This window comes from Psammomys obesus, unplaced genomic scaffold, assembly GCF_907164565.1.
Source record: "Psammomys obesus unplaced genomic scaffold, mPsaObe1.curated_primary_1811, whole genome shotgun sequence".
Classification (NCBI taxonomy): domain Eukaryota; kingdom Metazoa; phylum Chordata; class Mammalia; order Rodentia; family Muridae; genus Psammomys; species Psammomys obesus.
The window spans coordinates 1,571,733-1,587,265 of NW_026590511.1; the positions used below are offsets into that span (position 1 = coordinate 1,571,733).

The following is a 15,533-nucleotide window of genomic DNA, read 5'->3' on the forward strand; positions in this document are numbered from 1 at the left end:
CACCTGTGACCCCAGCACTTGGGCAAGCAGAGGCAGATGAGGCTCTGTGAGTTCAAGGCCAGCCTGGTCTATAAAGTGAGTCCAGGACAGCCAGGGCTACCTGTCTTGAAGAGAGAAGGATAACTGCCACTTTCAGCCAGGGCTAGGTGAATGAACACTTGGTCACTGAGCCCACGTCTCAAAAGATGGCAAAGGTACCGGGGGCAGTGGGGCACGCCTGTGATCCCAGCCCTGGGCCGCAGAGGCTGGTAGATCTCAAGTTCAGGCTGCACCTGAGAGACCTTGTGTGTATTTTGTACACGTGTGCGGGTACTCGGTGGGGCCCCTGACGTGTGGGGGCCGGAGCAGGGTCCTGTGTCCCCCTCCCTCCCCACCTGCCTCACTCCCCTGGCTTTACCTGAAGCTTGCCTTTCCCTTCAACTGGCCAGCCCAGGCGCCCTCAGGATCCATCTGGCAAAGGTGCGGCTACACTCAGGCCCCACTCCTGGCACGCGTGGCTGGGGCTCACCCTCAGGGCCTGAGGCTAACCCCCCAGACCATGTCACCTGCCCCAAGTCTGTTTCTGTGGTTTTGGGACAGTTCCCCTGTGTAGCCCTGGCTGTCCCGGCTGGTCTCGAACTCACAGAGCTGTCCCTGATTGCGCCCGAGTACTGGGATTTGAAGTGTGACCACCCTGCCTGGTTCAACATTTACCCCCGTGAGCACTGTCTCCTGCAATGGCTGACCTCCTCCTGTGCACACAGCCCACAGCCCACAAGGCTGGACATGCATTCTTCTCCAGTGACGCTGGGCTGGCCCACTCAGCGCCCCAGCGTCCTCACCCATAATCCAGACCCTCGGGGAGGCACGGGCCCATCCTTGGCTGATGCCCTTCTCCGTGCCACTCTCCAAACTGCTGAGCTCACGTCTAGGGTACCAGTGAAACCCCATCCCAGGCTGTGGCCAATCGGAGCCCCCAGCCACCTTCGCTATCAAAATGCTGTGTACAGACAGGGTCTCATGTAGACCACACTGCCCTCAAACCCCCTGTGGGCCCAAAGATGCCCTTGAACTCTTTCGATACACTGTCTCACTGTCCACCAGGCTGGCCCCAAACTCAGCTGCCCTCAGCCCCCAGGGCTGGGATGGAAGGTGTCCCCACGAGCTGCCCGGCCTTGAATTGCCGAGCCTCAGCATCTCAGCTATGGGCCACCGAGCCCTGCTCCTGCGCTGCCGCCAAGGAACACGAGGGCCTCATGCATACCAGCCTTACCCACTGAGCCATAGCGCCAGTACTGCCAAAATACTTTATTGAAAGTCACACAGTCTTAGAAAAGGGGGGATCAGCCAGGCGGCGCAGGCCCGTGATCCCAGCACTCAGGACAGAGGCAGCCACGTCTCTGTGAGTTCAAGGCCAGCCTGGTCTACAGAGTGAGACCCTATCTCTGAAAGAAAAGAGGAAGATGGCTGTCCTCAGGCTGGACCCCCTCTAAAGTCCAGCCGCAGCCCGTGATGAAACCTGGCTCCCCACAGGCTCTGCATCTGCCCGGTGATCAGGGGAGAGTTGGGGATCACGATTATGTGTAAAGTGTCTGTCTGTCTGTCTGGGTAAAGGGATCTAGGCCATGTCCTACAGCAGGCTCTTCATGTCTTTGTGCCTGGCGGCCCCACTTCCACCTAATCTGTGGGTCAGCGCCTCCAGGAGGCTCCGTCAGGCCGGGGGTTATCCGTGAGTCTGGGCCTGTCACTGCCCGTCACAGCTCTCCCAGGGCACCCTGCAGCAGACGGACCCTGAGCCACGTGGGGATCCAAGACAGCCACATTTGCTCCTCTGCCATCTGCAGCCCCACCCGGCCCGGGCTGAGCAGCGGCTGCAGCCAGGCCAGCAGGGCGGCCCTGCCCAGCTCCTCCGTGGAGTTGACCAGCAGCAGGGTGGAGTTGTCCAGCTCTTCCGTCGGGTTGCCCAGCATTGGTATTTCCAGAAATTTCCCCCAGTCTGCAGCGAGGCTGCCGGAGGGAGGCCCTTTGTGGGGCGTACCAGCGTCGGGCCAGGGTCCTGGGACCTCGGACCCGGGGGTGACGTCGGGAGCCACGCGGGGTGCAGCGTGGTTGTGGAGGGTCCTGGAAAACACTGAGGAGAACTGGGGAGTCAGAAGGGGCAACCATGCAGGCGGAGGCCCATCCCCTTCCACCTCGAGGATCTGGGGATTGAGGTTCGGGCGGCAGCCTTGGCATCGAAGCTCTTTATTCTTTGCGCCATCTGCCGCCAACTTCCACAGCAATGAGCTTTTAGTTTTCAGGCAAGAAACTGAACTTGTGTGTGTTCCATGGTTCACATTGTTGGTCAGGGGTCTCTGGTAGCCTAGGCTGTCCTACGTTGCCAAGGGTAGCTCTGAACCAATTCCCTGCCTTCACCTCCCCAGTGCTGGGTGACAGGCCCGCACCACCTCACCTGGTTTCTATGGTGCTGGGGATGGGCGTCGGGGCCCAGCACACCTCGCCCTCCCCCCGGCGCTCAAAGGCCGGCACCTCCTACCTCGCACTGGCGCGAAATCTCCAGGGCTGTCGACTTTGTTGGAGGTGAACGGGCTGATGGAGGGGAGGATGATCAGGACGAAGGACAGCAGAAGGACCTGCCAGAGATGGGGCAGGGTCACCCCAATCTTCCCCCACCCGTGAGCACCTTGAGGTCCAGCTAGCCGAGGGGGAGTTTCAGGAGGCAGATGAGACTTTGTAGCCCAGGCTGACCTATAACCCGAAGCAATCCCCCTGGCTCGGCTTCCCTGGGACAAGGCTGTCCCACCTTGCCAGGCTACAAGCCTCTGCTATTGAAGACGCTCAGTCCCCACCGCCTGTTCCACTGAGACCAAGCACTCCGCCCATCCTGGGGACCCCGAGCATGGCCGCAGGGAGGACTCACCGCTATGCAGGTGCCCGCGTGGGCGGGCTTGCTGGTGGACTGGACCACTAGGGCCTGCAGGTGCTTCAGCTGCTCCAGAAGGGACCTTGCGGGGGAGGACATCCGGTTGAGCCCTGCGCCCTCCACCCTGCTTCCCTGCCCTTTCTGGAACCCCTCAGCCTCAATGGCGTACGAGCGTTCCTAAAAGGCCCTCCCCGCCCTCCCCCGTCTGCCCCTCAGCCCCTGCCCCGCAGCACCCTGTTCTGCCCCAGGGCCTTTGCAGGGGCTCGGCCTCCGTACCGAGGACACTGCCACCAGGGACGAGTCTGCGGCTGGTTCTTGCTCATCCCATAGGACTTTGCATGTACCCACTGCCTCCCTAGCCAGCTCCTACACAACCGGTGAAGCTCCCAATCGAACTCCTCTCCTCAAGGTCTCCTTTCCGGCTATCTGAGAGCCCCTGCGCCATCATCGTGTCTGTCCCTCCCTAGAGGATTCCTTCCCCACGCCCTGTATCAACACACACTTACAGATTCTGCTTTTCCAAATGCAAAACCTTCCTATGCAGCTCCTGGTTCTGGGCGGTACACGCCGACATCCTGTGAGGACAAGGACCGGGTGACCCTGAGAACACGCCTGTCACCCGCCGGCCCCACTGAGGCTTCATCCGCAGGTAGGCCAGAGCCCGGCAGCCACTCATGTGTTCTCTGGCGTGGGCATGCCTGTGGAGGACGGGCGCGGCACCAATGCCCCCTTCGGCCTCTCTCCACCGTCGTTTTGTTTGAAAGCACTGTGGTTGTTTTTACTGTGGGGACAGCGTCTCTCTTCACAAAGCCCTGTGGGCTCCAGCGGCCTCTGCCTCTCCGGCGCTGGGGTACCATAGTTAGGATTGCTCTGTGTATGGGTGTGTGCAGTACCCACGGAGGCCAGAGGGGGGCGCCGGCTCCCTAGAGCTACAGTTGCAGAGGGTTGTGAGCGGTCTGTGAGCGCTGGGAGGCCAGCCCAGGACAGGCTGCTGCTGTCCCCGCTGGGCCGTCTCTCCAGCCCCAGGCCAGGCGGTTTTGGTGGTCTTTATCTGCGCCTGTGCCCGTCAAAGCAGGCCCTCCCCGCAGGAGCAGGAGTTGAGATGCTTTCCCTGCAGCTGCCATCACAGTGGCTGTGAGCCACAGACGCTGGGAATCGGATCCGGTCCCCCAGAGAGGGCAGCAAGCGCCAGGAACGAGCGAGCCATGGTCAGTGAGCCGCAGGGGAGCCCCCTGCCTCAGCGCCTGGAGTGCTGGCATGGCAGGACCACGCAGGTGCACAGATGCCCGGATGTGAGTGTGGGTCCGAGCAGCACTCCCGTTCCCGCCCTCATCCCTGCAGCCTGGGCTGTGCCAAGGGCGTCCAGCCCTCCGCCCTGTCTCCCACCTGAGGACCTCCCAGCCTGCTGTCACTCAGGCAGGGGCTGACCCCACGCAGAGCCGAGCAGGCCCGAGAGGCGGCTCTGTGGGTCGCCAGGCCTGACGAGCCAAGTTTGACCCCACAGCCCCCCACAGGAGAGGCAGAGAGCCAACTGCCACGGTTGTCCTCCAGCTCCCACAGAGGCCCGGTGGCACACGTTCGTCTTTCATCGACACATGCAGATGAAAGAATGAATGAACAAATGAATGACGGTCCTTGAACTCCTGTCCCGGAGTGGCACAGTTTTGTTAGGACACAAAAACCCTGGCCCCCCCCCCCCCCCCCCCTCCCCATTAGGAGGGGCGGCCCTCGGCCCGCCTTACCGGCTCTCCAGACTGTCGATGTATTCTTTCTTTTTCTTCCTGCTTTCCTGGGCTGACTGCTTGTTCCGGATCTTTCTGCGGATTTTTTTCAGCACTCGCTCCTCATACTGCGGAGGAGGGGGCGTTCTGTCAACCTCTGCTGTCCCCAAGCGCACACCCAACCAGAGTTCTGCCTGTTTGAAGGTCTCACGTAGCCCAGGCTGGCCTCAAACTCAGATGTTCGAGGATGGCCTTGAACTCCTGCTCCTCCCCCTCCTGAGTGCGGCTTCGGTGACAGGCGTGTGCCACCTTGCCAGGTCTCTGTGGTGCTGGGGATGGAAGCCAGAGCACCGTGCATGCTGGGAGGACGCTGTGCCCACCCTCTCCCTACATTCCCGCTCCGTCTCTAGGTTTCCAGGGCTCTGACACTGTCCTCCACCCACAGCCCGAAAACTTTGTGGTTGCCATGGTGGCTTGGGACACAGCGCCTCCTGGTGGCGATCCCTAGAAACAGCACCTTATTGTCCATCCGTGTAAAAGAGCAGGAAAAATCTGATAAATTAGAGGTGCGGGCACAAGCCTTCAACCCCAGCACTCGGGTGGTGGCAGAGGCATGCAGGTCTGTGAGTTCAAGGCCAGCCTGGGCTACTGGGTTCCCTTCCCAGTGCCACATACAGCAGGCGCGACGTCATTGAAGCACCCAGGAAGTAGAGGCAGAGTTGCTGACTTTGGTCCCAGGCTATGAAGTGAGACCCAGTCGTCAACACGTGTGCAGACACCCCGGGGCCCGCATACCTTGGTGAGAGGCAGCTGGGTTGGGAGGGTCACCCCCTCTTTAGCCAACAGCTTCTTCTCATCCTCCGTCAGCACCAGCTCCTGGCAATGCCCATTCCCAGGCCCCAGGAGCTGGGAGGCGGCCAAGGAATGCTGTTGCTATAGAAACGAAGGGGCTTTCAGTAGAGACACAGACTCCAAAACTAAAACCACATGAGCAGGGCGTGGGGAGGGGCACAGGCCTGTCACCTGAGCACCCAGGACCACAGAGGCAGGAGGAACTCAAGTTCAGGACCCACCTGGGGGGGGGGGCGGGGCTCGGGGCTGAGGGTGGGGCAGATCACTACCCAGTGACTGGCATGTGTGGCCAGTGCGGTCCTAACCCTCTCTCCTAGCATTCTGGGCTGGGCCTCAGCAGTGGTTCCCTTCCCCTCGCTTTCTGTCTGTCTGTCTCTTTCTGTGTTTCGACCTCTGTGTCTCTGTCTGTCTCTCCCCCTCTGTCTCTCTCTGTCCCTATCTCTGTATGTCTGTCTGTCTCTCTGTCTCTGCCTGCCTGCCTGCCTGTCTGTCTCTCTCATCTTTACTGGAGAGGGCCAGCCCAGGACACACCGTCTGGGACTGAGGTGCGTCCAGGTCTGCTCTGGGCCTTGGTGTCCGAGGCTGCTCAAGGCAGACATGGGCTCCTCCTGATATCCAGGACCTACCAAGTCTCCACCGCCACCGGATAGCAGCAACTCCTTCACGGTGAGATTGAAGCGAGAGGGCGAGCCGGTCTGCTCCTCTGGGTACAGCGTGTCCGTACCCCACATGTCTGGCCGGCAGGGAAGGGACAGAGAGGACATCGGGCCATTCAGTCTCAGCAGCCGGCCCCGGCAAGTGCCCACGTCAGCCTCAAAAACGGAGTCTCTCTGTGTGGCCCTGAAACTCACTCTGTAGACCAGGCTGGCCTAGAGCTCAGATCCGCCTGCCTCTGCCTCCCTCCCCAGCGCTGGGACTAAGGGCCTGCGCCACCAAGCTCACGGCCTGAAGGGAAGGGAATGTGGCCCCCTGTAGCACTTTCTCCTCTGCTGTAAGACTCCACACAAAGGATCCTAGTTTGCGGGTCTGTGCCATGGGGCTATGGAGGACAGGCTGCTGTAAGGGAGTCGAGGCTGTCACCTCGTGTCACGCACGGCTGTAGCTCTGGGTGGCCAGCACGCAGGAGACATGCTGCTGCACAGCACAAATGGGGCAGTAAACGCTTTTCTGAGGAGACTGCGCAGAGCTGCGTGACCCTGGGAAAGGGCCTTCACCGCTCTGAGCCTGGGGCTGGGGGCGTGGTCGGGTGGAGCCCCGCCTCTAATGCCCCAGAGAGGGGCTGGGGGCGTGGTCGTGGTGGAGCCCCGCCTCTAATGCCCCAGAGAGGGGCTGGGGGCGTGGTCGGGGTGGAGCCTAGCCAGAGGCCGCCCAGTTCCCCTGGGCTGGGGCTCTCCCTGGCTAGGGTTGCTGATCCATGTCCCCGAAGTAAATCATTATTGATCTGTGGGGTGGCCCCTGATAAGCTGTCCTTCTCAGGGCATTATCTGCTCCTGTGCCAGGGCTCTGGAATCTCCCCAGCTTTTATTGAGCACCTACTGAGTTCACCATACTTGGAGGAACCCAGATTCAGGCCACCCTGTCTCCTCAATCCAGTCTGTCTGGTCTGTCTCTTGTCCAAGCCGCCTGAGGGAGCGTGTGTCTCAGGCCTGAGGTGGTGCGCTCCCCTCCCAGGGTCCCCTCCATCTGTGAAATGGCCCCCCCGTGTCTCCCACCCAGGGTGTCCATCAGTCCCATACTCACCCAGGTCAATAGCCACGGAGGACTCAAGGACTTGTGTCCTTGGAGGCACAGGGCACGGGGTGCTGGGCAGGTAGGAGGGGCAAGGCCCCTTGCCTTGTTGGCTTGGATGACCCCTGGCTGCCGTGTTAGCTGGTCCAGTGCCACTACGGGGAGGGGTGTCCTGGGGATCTGAGGGTAGATCCTCGGAGATGCCACTGTCGCTGTCGGTGGGGGACCATATGGGGGAGCTGGGGTCAGAGTCTCCAGGCCCCAGGATGGAAGTCAGGAAGTCATCAGAGTCAGAATGTGGTAGAACCTTCTAGACGGGGCGTGGAGAGAAGACACCTGCTTATTTAGACTGCTGTGTGAGCCTGGGCAAACCCCGGCCCTCTCTCTCTCAGGGAGGGAGGCGTCTGAGAGCCAACAGCCATGAAATGACAGCTGGGAAAGCTCTGGACAGTGAGCGGACAGGAGTTGGAAGTTGGTTGTTTGGCTCTGGGTGGTGCCTGCCCTCTCTCTGCCTGACCCCTGACACCCATTAGAAGGACGATCTAGCTACTAGTAAAAGGCCGTAGTGAGGGCTACCAGCTGCCTGGGTCAGGCCAGCGGGGCCACGGGCGTGTCCTGCACATGTCCCTGCCCCAGCGCTGGACGTGTGGCTGGACATGTCCCCCGGACACCCTCACCTGCTCCTCCGAGGCGAGGCTCCAGCCCTCAGCCAGCTCTACATTTCTCAGGATGCCATCCTGCTGGTCAAACAGCAGGTCAAGGAGTTCCACGCTGTCCAAGGGACCCATGGCGCAGGCAGGGGACGACATCTGAAGCAAGGAGAGAGAGGGCCAGGTCACATCTGTTCACACACACACACACACACACACACACACAGGCAACACCCAGGTCCGTCCAGGCCAAATGTGACTTCCGTTTGGCCGCTGGGCCGGGTCTCTGCCAGTCTGCTTAAAGTGTAAACAGAGCTGGGACCAGAAAGCCAGGAGTCTTTAAAACCCATGGTGGTGTAAGGCTGTCCCCTCGGCTCTCAGGAGGCAGACAGGAGGATGGCCAGCTCCAGGCCAGCCAGGTCTACCACTAGCAAGACTCAAAACAAAAAAACAAGCAAAAATCTAGCGATCCATATGGCCAGTGTGTCGCATATATATATATATATGTGTGTGTATATATATATGTGTGTGTATATATATATATGTAGAAACTTCTAGAGAGGCTGGGCAGTGGTGGTGCACACGCCTGTAATCCCAACACTCGGGAGGCAGGCGGATCTCTGTGAGTTCGAGGCCAACCTGGTCTACAGCGAGAGTTCCAGGACAGCCAGGGCTATACAGAAAACCTGTCTCTAAAGACCAAAACAAGCAAACAAAATCTCTTCTAGAGACCGGCGCCTGGTTCAACCCGTCCTGAAGGTCCTGGGGGGCTGTGGGGTCCCCTGGCAGCCCCGCTCCAGCCTCAGTCTTCCCGGCATGCTGAGGCCCTGCCGGCCTGCGGCCCCTCACCTTTCCGGTCGCTCTGTCCACATCCATGAGCCCCGAGCCCGTGGCAGCCCCCTCCAGGGTCCCCGGCGCAGCCCGAGGCTCCGTTTGCCACGTCTCCACCCCCAAAGGATGCTGAAATACGGGCCAGCAGCTCCAGGCCCAGCTCCCGCCGCGACTGGCCACGGGGGAGACGGGCGGGGCCGCGGGCCAATGGCAACAGAGGGAGGGGGGCGGGGCCACCGTTATCTGCCCCGTGCTTTTCCAGGGGCCAAAGAACAAAGTCTGGGGTGTCGGGGCCGGCGACCTCTCACCTACTTAAAGCCACTGTCTCTGTCTAGCGTCACTGGATGCTGGGTCCCCCACGAGAGCCAGGGTCTTTGGGCGGGCTTTGCCGCACCTGCGAAAGAGGAAAACAGTGGGCATTTTCCTCCCTCCGTGGGAGCGAAGTGGGGGGCCAGCCGCCCAGCGTCCCCCACTGTCCCACGTGGTAATCAATCCCTTCTCGGAGCACCTGCCCCGCATGAACTCAGCCGACAAATATTTATACACACTGCGCTTTCCTACCCCAGGGCCTTTGCACCTGCCTTCGGGCGCCCGTCCTGTGCCTGTGATGGCCTTCTGCCACATCTGTCTCCCTGGACCAGCCTGGCCTCCCACTGTGCATCTGAGGATGGACCTTGAACTCCTGATCCCTCCAGCTCCTGGCTAACCACACCTGCCCTATGTGGAGCGGGGGACAGAAGGCTCTGTGCGTGTTGGGCAAACTCTCTGCCAACTCCTTCCCAGCCCTCAAAGCCCCGTCTGCCGTGTCCATCTGCTTCCTGACTTCTTCACACCCTCACTCCCCAACCCTCACCCCCAACCCTCACCCCCACTCCCGCCTCTGCTCCAGCCACAGAGGCCTCCAGAGACTCTGTAGGTCATTACCAGGTGCTGTTGCCCAGAAGAGGGTGGGTATACAGCTGGTGCACAATCAATGCTTGCTCGTTGAGCACCTCCCGTGTGCCTGCCATTGCTTTAGGCGTGACCAGTCAACTATCCACGAGCAGCCGGATGAGCCACATCTCGGTAGACAGACGCCATCCAGCAACCAAAGGACTCCATGGCAAGAAGCAGGGGCCACCCGGAGTCCTGGCTGGGAGACTGAGTCAGCCAAGGGGAGGAGAGCTGGAAAGGGCTGCAGGCGGAAGAGGCCACCCGTGCAAAGGCCCCGGGGCAGGACGGAGCATTGTGGGGGGCATCCAGGGCCCTCCCGAGGCTGGAGCAGAAGGACGGGGTGGAGGTGACGCTTCCCGGGGGAGAGAGAGGCAAGCTCCTGTGCAGTAAGCGAGCACATCGGCGACCGCTAACTGAGATCACTAACCGAGTCAGAAGGAATAAAAGCAGAGGGCTGAACCCCTGGGCACAGCTTGAGCCGAAGGGGTCCCAGGGACTCCTCGAGCTGAGGCTTGGAGAGAGGTGATGGAGAGAGGGTGAGAGGGCCAGAATTAGTGCAGGGAAGAGAGGGGGGATGGAGGGAAGGGATGGGGCATGAAGGGCTTTGAGGCCTGTCGAAGAGTTTTACGTGGACGATGTCTGGCCAGAAGCTGCTGGGAAGTTAATGAGTGGACGAGGTGCCAAGGGCAGTCTCAGGAGGAAGGGACTTTCGGGCACCTGTTTGGCAGGAGCCTGTAGTCGGGGGGGGGGGGCGGGGAGGCCGGGGACGCTGCTTGGTTCCCTTCCCTTTCCTTCCTAAGACGCCCCACGGAGCACAACGCAGCCCCATGTCCACAGTGCCCCCAGGCGGAGTCGCAGCCCCTCCGACACCATGCCCTCCAGGCCGTTGCCCCCTCCGTCCTCCGGGGGGGGGGGCATCTGTGTTTGCTTCCTGGGCAGTGTTTGCTTTGGCCAGAATTCGGGGTCACAGGCGACTGTCCTTCAGCCGTGTGTGTGATGGCTTCTTGCCACACTGGCAAGTGCTCCGCCAGCGGGCCAGGCAGGATGGCTCTAAACATGTGAGAAGCCTGTGTGCGGGCTCAACCCTAACCCGGAGGCAGGGGGTTCTCCATGAGTGTGAAGGCCAGTGAGCTCCGGGACAGCCAGGTAATGAGATCCTGTCACAAAAGAACAGAAAAGAAGAAGAAAAACATGAGCCTCTGGGTGTCGGTGGCACAGTGTACCTTTAATCCCAGCACTCGGGAGGCAGAGGCAGGTGGATCTCTGAGTGTGAGGCCAGCCTGGTCTACAGAGAGAGCTCCAGGACAGCCAGGGCTGCACAGAGAGACCCTGTCTGGAAAAAAACAAAAAAGAAAGAAAAACAACAAAACTCACTTAAACAAAATAATAATAATAATAATAATGAAAATAAATAAAACTGAAGCAAAAGAGAGCCGGGGCGTGGTGTAGCTCAGCAACATAGCCCCCACACACCTCTGCCTAGAATCCCCCAGTGAGGGGCTGGGGGTGTGGCTGAGTCATGGCTTCTTCCCCCATCATGCCCTGGGGCACACAGAGCTCCATCCCTGGAGAGGCAGTAAATAATCAATTTATGATTGACCAGGTCTGTCCCCTGCTGGCTACTTTACCACAAGGTGAATCTTGTGATGGTGACTCCTGGGAGCTGCCTCTGTCCCTCCCAGGCAGCTTGATCTCTTGGTTCTGAGCGGTGCTGGGCGTGTCGGGACAGACTGCACTGTTCGAGGGACAGAGCGCCTGACTCACCCTGGCCCCTGCAGCCAGGCCAGGCCACACCCGAGTCCATTGCTCTGGGCCCCGTCCTGGCTTATCTGCGCACCTGAGCCTGCCTCTCCACCTTTGCATTGGGGGCAGCTGCGGGGGGGAAGATGGAGAGTTCCTTCTGCCCCTGGTGTGAGTAAAGCTCTTGTGATGGTGACAGGGTGTGGCTGGGTGGCCACGGGGCACTCTGCTCTCTCTCGGGTAACTATCAGGCTTCATCCCAGCCTGACACTCCAATGTCCTCACTCAGGCCTGTTCCAGGAAGGTGGTGGTGAGGCCCTCCTACCCCGTCCCCATCCTCAGTTCTGAGGAAGCTCGAGCCCTCGTGGTCATGCTGCAAGGGCTAAACCATTCCTCCGGCCCCTGGCAGCCACATCTGGGGACAGAGCAGAGGGCCTTCCTGGGAAACTGTTCCCGCTATCTGCCCAGTAGATCACCCTGAAGGGCCCCGCTCCCACTGAGGCCCTGCTCCTCATCCCAGAGCTCAGGAGCTGGACACAGGAGTGCCGGGAGGGAAGCGAGTGGCCAGGAGGGTGGCAGGGTTCTCCAGTCCAGGAACAGCCTGTGCAAACGCCGTGAGGTTGGCGCATCTCGGCAGAGGGCCGTGGGGGACAGAGGCGCTGAGGAGGGCATGGCGGGCAGGTGGCCAGGGGTCTGGTGCCAGGGACTGCAGGATGGGGATGGAGAGTGGTCCCTGCAGGGTCAGTCCCGGGGTGGGCACGGCTGGAGAAGCGTCTCCGGGAGCCAGAGCGAGCACAGAAGTCAGAGGATCCGTGTGCCAGGGCAGCGATGCGATGGTGACTTTATTGTCCACGGTGGATGCCCAGCGTCTCCTGCTGACATGAGGAAGGTGGACTGCCTGTCCATGCCCTGCTGGCCCTGCCCTCGCCCTTGATGTCTTGCTGCCTTCATCAGTGACTGCTTCATGGGTGAGAAGGTTCCAGGGAACTCTTGGCAAGCAGAAGCACCTCGGAGACGGGATGCTGGCCCTCCAGTCCTTTGGAGCCCAAGCTGTGGGGTCTGTGGGGTCTCCGGGTCCGGGCCTTCTTTGTGTCCCCAAGGTCAGGCACCGGGCTAAAATCTCCTTCGGCATCAGTTTAGAATTCTGTGTGCCATTTCCATCCAGTCCCTGCAGAGGGCAGCAGGTCCCCAGGAGTTTACAGAAGGCTGTGAGCCTCCACGTGGGTGCTGGGAACGAAGCCCAGGTGCCCTGTAAGTGTGAGTGCTCTAACCACTGAACACACTGGCCTGCTCCTGTTTCCGAGGTGCTTAGCTTAGAACCCAGGACCTCCTCCACGGTAGGCAGGAGCTCTAGCAATGCACCACACTCTTGCCCTGGCTTCTCCATTAAGACTCTAAGACACTAAGGGACAGGCCTTTGAGAGTCTGACCAGGCTTCACTGAGCATATAGAAACACAATTTGGAATCAGGTGTTGTTGGGTTTTTTTATTATTATTATTATTTTTTTTATTTTTGTTGTCATTGTTGTTTGTTTTGTTTTGTTTTTCCAGACAGGGTTTCTCTGTGTAGCCCTGGCTATCTTGGAACTCACTCGGTAGATCAGGCTGGCCTCGAACTCACAGATTTGCCCGCCTCTGCTTCCCACGTGCTGGGATTAAAGGCGTGTGCCACCACCTGGTTTCTTTTTGCTTTTTGCAGGGGAGATGGTCTGAGAAGCGGTTGCGGTTCAGGTACATGATGTGAAATTTCCAGAGAATCGATAAAAATGTAAAAAAAAGCTGGGTGTTGGTGGCGCACGCCTTTGATCCCAGCACTCAGGAGGCAGTGGCAGGCGGGTCTCTGCTTTTCTGCTTTTGCCTTCACGAAAACAGAAGAGTCTGCCAGGGATATTTATCTGTTATAAATAATAAATAAATCTTTTTTTAAAGTGACACTTTGTGTTTAAATATAAACAACAAATAAATAAATAAGAAAGCCAGGCAACCCAGTGAGGTGGCTCAGGCCCGTCGCTCCAGCTCTCAGGAGGTGGCAAGCTTGGTGTGGTGAGCTGCAGTCTAGCCTGGACCATGAGAGACCCTGTCTCAGAAAATATATGAATTACAAATAAGTACACAAAAATCATTCAAGCTACTGTCGTGGCTCCAGGCTTTAATCCCAGACAACCCGCACCACATCCACATCGTGAGGCCCTGCGATAATAATGGTGATGATGATGATGGTTAGTATAAGAAAATTGCCCAACCCTCTTTATTCCCTATGCCCCAACACAGAATGCGTGATGGAAAACACAACCTTCCAGGTCACAAGCATGCCCCACTCTGCCGGGCTGTGGCGCCCTCTAGAGGCTGATGGCCGAAAATGCTGCTTGCTCGGCCTTTTAATTGATTGTCTAATTAATCGAGCCTTTTAATTAATCAATCGAAGGGGGAGGGAAGGTGGGATTAGGAGGGGAGGAGGGTGGGGCTTATGGGGGGATACAAAGTGAATAAAGTATAATTAATAAAAGTTTAAAAAATGAGGAAAAAATTAATCGATGATTGACTCTTATTAATTGACTGTTTCGTTAATTAATAATTAATTAACAAACAATTGGTTGTTTAATAAATCGATCAATTAATTAATGTCGAGTAGAGACAGGTCTCCTGTCCTCTGTCCAGTATGAAACTCACCATGTAGCCGAGGCTGACTTTGAACCCCTGACCCTTGTGCCTCCACCCCACCAGCACTGGGATGACAGGTGTGCGTGCGCTCTCAGCAAGTACTCTCCCAAGCGGGGCACACCTGATCCTCTTTTTCTTTCCTTCTTTCTTTCGAGGCACACCGACCCTCTTTTTCTTTCTTTCTTTCTTTCTTTCTTTCTTTCTTTCTTCCTTCCTTCCTTCCTTCCTTCCTTTCTCTCTCTCTCTCTCTCTCTCTGTGTGTTAAAGATGACCTCCCCATAAATTGTCCCAGTCTCCCTACCTGGGTCTCCCTGGTGGTTGGGCTGGCAGGCCTGTGCCCCCATGTCCAGCTTTAAAGGGAAAGTGTAACCTCAGAACCCTGGAAATATTCTGCATTTCTCTCTTTCCAAAGCTCGAAGCCCACACACTGACTTATTTATCGCAAGTGGCTGAGCGTGCCCGCCCTAGCGCAGACATGGAGGTCAGAGGATAGTGCTCGGGGGCCGGTTCTCTTCTCCCACCACGTAGGTTCGGGGATGCCACTCTGGCCAGCGGATGTGGCAACAGGCCCCTCCGCCCTGAGAGCTCAGTTTTCCCTTCCTTCCCTTCCTTTCCTTCTTGTTTTCCAGATGAGGTTTCCCTCGCTATCCTGGAACCCACTTAGACCAGGCTAGCTTCAAACTTACAGACACCTACCTCCCTATGCCTCATAAAGCCGGGCTTAAGGCTGCACCCCACCCCTCGGGAGGAAAGGTTAGGGGCAAGATGGAAAATACCCCAGTCACTCAGGTCCCTCCACTGCCACGCAAAACATTCCAAAAGTCACTTCAGGCCTAGACGTGGACAGATGTGTTGTTTCCCTTATTAACATTCCGTAAACGATCCAGTGTTCTGAGTTATTTAGACATCTTTACAATTTGGCGAGATTGGATGACTCAGGGGCTTATACTGTTTCTGAAAAGAATCTGAGTTCCATTCCCAGCGCTCAGGTTGGGCACACTTTCTCTTAGACAGAGATACAGAAATAAAAACCGACAAAGAGAACTCTCTCAGCCAGCCATGGTGGCGCATGCCTTTAATGCCAACGCTCAGGAGGCAGAGGCAGTCGGGCCTCCGTAACCAGCCTGGTCCACTGAGTGAGTCTGGGCTGAAGAGCAGGATCTTGTCACCAAATAAAATAAAATAAAAATCGAAAGATAATGCCCAACTGATGGAGTCACTTTTGAAAGAATCTTTTGTGTGTGTGAAGACACTGGCGGCGCTGCTGGAGTCCTCCCTGAGAATAGGGTTGAGGTGTCTGCTCACAGGCTGGCCCCGGACTCCACCTCCTGTGGAATGCTAGCATTACAGCTGTGCGCTCCATGTTGGCTTTAGGGGCATTCTGGGGTGTAGTTTTTAGTAAATGTGGCATTTTAGTCTTTTTTTTTTTTTTTTTTTTTGTATTTGCTACTTTGTGTGGGTTCTTCTCCTGTTTCTTCTCTGGCTTGGCTCAGCTTCTCCCCGCTCAACTAATAT

At 58.1% G+C, this 15,533-nt stretch overlaps 1 protein-coding gene across 3 annotated transcripts; it reads right to left on the reverse strand.

The window, feature by feature from the left end:
• Nucleotides 1-1,272: 1,272 nt before the first annotated feature.
• Creb3l3 (cAMP responsive element binding protein 3 like 3) lies at nt 1,273-9,077 on the reverse strand. 3 transcript variants are annotated; one of them, XM_055607781.1, is made up of 10 exons: nt 8,993-9,077; nt 7,881-8,012; nt 7,216-7,513; nt 6,102-6,208; nt 5,419-5,556; nt 4,645-4,751; nt 3,409-3,477; nt 2,900-2,984; nt 2,516-2,612; nt 1,273-2,110 (listed from the first exon to the last, which is right to left on the reverse strand). In XM_055607781.1, exons 2-10 carry the CDS (start codon nt 8,010-8,012, stop codon nt 1,734-1,736), a joined length of 1,410 nt encoding a protein of 469 aa, XP_055463756.1. In that variant the 5' UTR covers nt 8,993-9,077; the 3' UTR covers nt 1,273-1,733. The 3 variants fall into 3 exon arrangements, with proteins under 3 accessions (XP_055463756.1, XP_055463755.1, XP_055463754.1); XM_055607780.1 differs by lacking the exon at nt 8,993-9,077 and adding an exon at nt 8,703-8,843 and having other exon boundaries at nt 7,216-7,510; XM_055607779.1 differs by lacking the exon at nt 8,993-9,077 and adding an exon at nt 8,703-8,843.
• Between the last annotated feature and the right edge of the window lie 6,456 nt (nt 9,078-15,533).

Bases quoted from the DNA above. Each gene is read 5' to 3' on its own strand.
- Creb3l3 (XM_055607779.1), bottom strand. From the start codon at position 8,729: ATGGATGTGGACAGAGCGACCGGAAAG. The intron at 8,013-8,702 runs GTGAGGGGCCGC...TCCTTGCTTCAG, and splicing joins TGGACAGAGCGACCGGAAAG to ATGTCGTCCCCTGCCTGCGC. The intron at 5,557-6,101 runs GTAGGTCCTGGA...TCGTTTCTATAG, and splicing joins CCGGTGGCGGTGGAGACTTG to CAACAGCATTCCTTGGCCGC.